The following is a 4,851-nucleotide window of genomic DNA, read 5'->3' as shown; positions in this document are numbered from 1 at the left end:
GGTTCAAACCCACCAGCCACTTCTCGGAAGGAAGGCTGGGCAATCCTACTTCCATAGTGATACTGCCTCGGAAACCCAAGGAGGGGTCGCTATGAGTCAGGGCTGACTCTCGATGGCACATAACAACAACAACAACAACAGGAATGATCATGAGATGTATCTAGTGTCAGAGATCTTGATTTGGGAATCACCCCATTTGTATGAGTCACAGAAGTAGATAAATTAACCCAGAGAGAATGAAGATTATCAGAAAGACCTTGGCTTGGGGGTACAGTCTGGAAGAGCACATTTTTAAAGAGACAGTATGAAGCACAAAAGTCCACAAATGTAATTTAAAGAATGACCAAACAGGAAGATAAAGACTGAAGCTTCAGAGAATCCAAGGACATCAACACTGTCAAATGATGCAAAGGTCAGGAAAGATAAATAAGACAACCTATTTATAGGCAGAGATAAACTGATAAGAGAAATTCTTCACCCCCCTCCCAAAAGACCACATGATGGAAAGACAATGGATCAAAGGAATTAAGGAGAATAGTTCAATGGACTCTAGAACCTAAACTGGGTAGGTAAGAAGGTAAAGATCAGGGCCTGAAGTGCACTTTCTGTTTGAAGATTAGGTGCTGAGGATGTAGTGTTCAGAAAATAAAATATTTTCAAATTTAGTTTTTCACTAATGAGAAGTTGTGAAAGATAAGACCTGCAGGGGAGCCACTATAATTAGCAGCTCATGAAGAATAGAAGAGAAAGTCACTGGACATGAGACTAAGGGACTAAGAGGTTAAAGTGTTGGTTCTGAGTCACTTAGTAGAGTTAAGGTCATTTAAGGTGATGATAAAATGAGATATAATGGAAGACCATGAATTAGGTGTTACATGATTTAGTAATTGATGGGGACAGCCTGGAATGGTAGAGAAGTTAGAAAATTACATGGTCTGTCCAAAGAAACAGAAGCTTTTACATAAAGCAACAAGGAGTAAGGAGAACACTAACCTCACCAGCCAATCTTACAGGATGAGATTATAGGCTCCATTTCAGAGAGCTACGTGAGGAGAGGTATCTTCAGAAAAGAGCAAGCTTTCAAAGAAGGGACTAGAAGCATATGGCCAAAATGGGTAAGGATGTAAGTGAGATGTTTTCCACTAACTGGGGAACAAGAGGACGTAACTGGAAAGTTTGGGAGGGAGAAGAGTGAGAACTTAGATAACAAAAGAGAGAACTATACAAGGATGAGTGTGAGTGGGAACAGAGGATTTAAGGAGGTTACATCTTGGATCGTGACCAAGGCTATATGTGAAGCATGGAGGGGAGAGGGCTCCATAAGCAGGTAAATGGTCCTACAGACAAGCAATGTAAGAATAAGGGAAATTCATGAAGGTGAAGCGTGACAAAAGGATTGGAGCTCAACTTAATATTGCTTTTCTAGTGGATATAATAAATGCTCAGAAAAGCTCAGAAAGTTTTAGGTATATACCACTAACTCAAACGTTTTTAGTAATCACAACTTATCCATACTTTAACTTTCCTATGCATTAGTGGAAGATAGGGAGTTACACAGAGCTTCATTATTGCCTACATATTTTTCTAGATAGAAAAATGTAATATAATAAAAACTTCATGAATTTAGGGAGACTATACAAAACCCTAAAAAAATATGCATTATAGCTTTTCCAAGAAATCTAGTTTTATTAAGAATGCTACTCATTAATAAATATAAATATTTATACTAAAAAGCAGAGATAACCTGGTAGCTGTAAATGCATTATAATAAAAGGAATCAAGATTTAAAAAGGTTAAGTTATGTACTTAATTAAGGAAGGTTTTCTAGTACCCCTGAAACAGTCACTTGATAATTTTAATGTAACCAATCTTTGAATGTATAACACTGTAGTAATATAGGAATATACAATGGAAGTTTGGACCAAAAATTTGATATTTAATAGTAAGTTAAAGTTTCTATGAAGTCTAAATTTCAAATCATTGGAAAAATATTTAACATTTATTTGTACACCAAATGTTCACTATACGTTAAATACTTTGTTAACTGCTGAGCACACAGGAATAAAAAATAATTATTAGTTGCCAGTTATCTAATGACATGCAATTGAGTAAATCCTCAATGTAGTAGTTCTTCAGTTTAAAAAGACCTCTTTCTTTTACACTACATTTTTCATATAAAGCTTTGAAAATGTAGGGTAATAATGCAAACTGATTTGAAATGATGTGTGAGATTTTATAAACTCTAAATTGAGTAATTTGAATTTTCAATTTTTTACTACGTAGAACATTCCTAAAATGTTTTCATATAATTCTTAAAAAATAATAACCACAACTGCAACCACTGCCATAGAGTCGGATCTGACTCACAGCAACCCCTCCTTGGGTTTCCGAAACAATATCACTACAGAAGTAGATTGCCCAATCTTCCTTCCGAGGAGTGGCTGGTGGGTTTGAATCACCAGCCTTCTGGTTAGTGGTCAAATGCCTTAGGCACTACGCCACCAGAGCTCCTTAAAAAATAATAGATACACTTATTCTAAGGCTAAATTAGTAATCAAGTTGATTTCGACTCATAGCTACCCCTTTTGGGTTTCTGAGGTGGTAAATCTTTATGGAAGTAGATTGCCCAGTCTTCCAGAGTGGCTGGCGGGTTTGAACCACTAACTTTCTGGTTAGCAGTCAAATGCCTTAGGTACTATGCCACCAGAACTTCTACTACTAGTAATCAACCCACATTTAATGAAATGAATTGCATTATAATTTTTCTTAGATAAAAATGTAGTAAAATATCATATACAATGGTATTATCATAGTAAGAATCAAGTTGCTCTTATCAAGATGACATATAATAATTTATATATAGAAACAAGTTAGGACAAAATACTCACATGCCAAGCTCCACCAGGAGGACCTTTACCAAGAACTAAGTGAGGGATATAGTGATGTTGTTCTAATTTCCAATGCAAAACAGATGGATAATCATAACCAAAGTCAGCATCTGGATGAAGAAGTGTATCAAAAAGTACTGCAACTGGATTAGATGATCGGCCCTCAAGGCCTTCAGACAAGTATTCTAAGTCCTGAATTAATTTAAAAAAAAAAAAAGGCAGATAGAGTTTAGAAAAGGGACAAAACAGGTATGATAATAGTGAAAACCATTACTCTAAGCCAACATTTCCTTGAAATCTTGATAGAGATTCTTTGGACAAATCAATAAGGAAAAGGCAGAGTTTCAACAAAGCTAACTAGAGCTTTGTACTGTAAAACATCAAGAGCCTTCAGTATCTGAATGTCTACTGGGACACTTCAGTAATAAAAAGAAGCATTTCCCAAGCTGGGGCACCTATTAAAAATCTATCAGGAAATAATTTGAGGAATTCTGCTCTTATCAATTTAAGAAAATCAACAGAAGTGATTTAGTAAAAGATATTTATTAATCTAAAATAATATAGTGGAAATGGAAAGTGTTAATTCAGAATAAAGGATTTGCAAGTAGAAACATAATACTTATATAAATATGATATTAATCTTGTTCTCTTGTTGTTGTTATGTGCTGTCGAGTCAGACCTGACTCACAGTGACCCCTCTTTGGGTTTCCGAGGCAGTATCACTACGGAAGTAGATTGCCCCATTTTCCTTCCAAGGAGGGCTGGTGGGTTTGAACTGCCAGCCTTCTGGTTAGCAGTCAAGTGCCTTAGGCACTATGCTACCAGAGCTCCCTGTTCTCTCATTAAAAAATTAAAATAAAATGATATGTAATAAATACCTGATCAACAATGGAAAGATGTCTTGCTTCTTCTAATTTACTAAGTAAGACTGTATTTGGATGTATTGCTTCTGATGATAAATATGGTCTGTAGCCTGATAACATATAGGAAAGGCAAATCCCTGATGGTCCATTTCCTATTAAAAAAAAGTAATAATAATAACAAAAACAAAAATGATGATGAGGAGGACAGTACGGGTCTTAGCACTCTTGTTCTTTGGCTTTTCTCCTATTTCTTCGATGGTTTTCATACATTATCCTTCCTTAATCTCTTAAAACCAGATTATGACCTTTACCTTCTCCTCTCCTGCTTTCTGTTGGGAGTTTAATCTACTCAACGCCTCAACTTTCAACAATTCAAGACTCTCTATGGTGTTGACTTCCAAAATTATATGCCTAAGCTGACCTCTTTCCCAAAAACATATCCTATATTTCTTTATTCCACCTGACTGACCCAGTAATAATGGAAGCAAAATCATGTTTACAAGCAAACCCAAGAGCCCTCTTCTTTAAACCCCTCAGGAAAGCATGATACTAGCAACCTCCTAAGTTAATCAGGTGCAGGTTCTAAATCTATTTAGATATTCAGATTTTTAGATTCAGATTTTAGATATTCAGATATTTAGATTCGGTCAGTTGTCTTTGTTATTCTCCCTCCTGTACCTTCACCAAGACCAAAGTCTGCTTCAATTTTTCCTCCTCAAGATGCACCCACTCCTCAATCACTCTATGTAATACATTCTGAGGGTTTTGGTAACACACCCAAACAGCCTTTATCATGTTACCTCTCTGTATGAAAGGTCTTAAATGCTTATTTTTGATTACCAGTGTTCTCTCCACATTCTGGTCTTAACCGTCTTTCCAGCCTCATCTCCTGATAGTGCTTTCCGATAGGTTTATATCTTTAATTAAAACCAAATTGGATCTCTTGTTGATCTTTGTAAGTTTTCCTACTTCTGTTTATGTATAGGTAGTCTCTGACTTATGATGTATTCTAGTTATGATGAACTGCACTGACAACTATCATTATTTATTTTTGTGTATCTTATCATTAGTAATAGATACTACATACAATGTTGCAAAGC

General features: G+C 35.7%; 1 protein-coding gene across 1 annotated transcript in view; it reads right to left on the bottom strand.

Moving 5' to 3' along the window:
- The window catches only part of OSGIN2 (oxidative stress induced growth inhibitor family member 2), a 19,962-nt gene that overhangs the window by 4,943 nt on the left and 10,168 nt on the right, over window positions 1-4,851 (bottom strand). The window contains exons 3-4 of the mRNA XM_007948738.1: window positions 3,767-3,903; window positions 2,889-3,080 (exon numbers count right to left, since the gene is read on the bottom strand). Of these exons, the coding sequence (XP_007946929.1) occupies window positions 2,889-3,080; window positions 3,767-3,903 (329 nt within the window). The remainder of the gene's footprint in view (window positions 1-2,888; window positions 3,081-3,766; window positions 3,904-4,851) is intronic.

The sequence above is a fragment of the Orycteropus afer genome, unplaced genomic scaffold (genome assembly GCF_000298275.1).
Source record: "Orycteropus afer afer isolate SDZICR_OR568_19922 unplaced genomic scaffold, OryAfe1.0 scaffold00222, whole genome shotgun sequence".
NCBI lineage: Eukaryota > Metazoa > Chordata > Mammalia > Tubulidentata > Orycteropodidae > Orycteropus > Orycteropus afer.
This window is presented reverse-complemented; position numbering and strand designations above follow the sequence as displayed.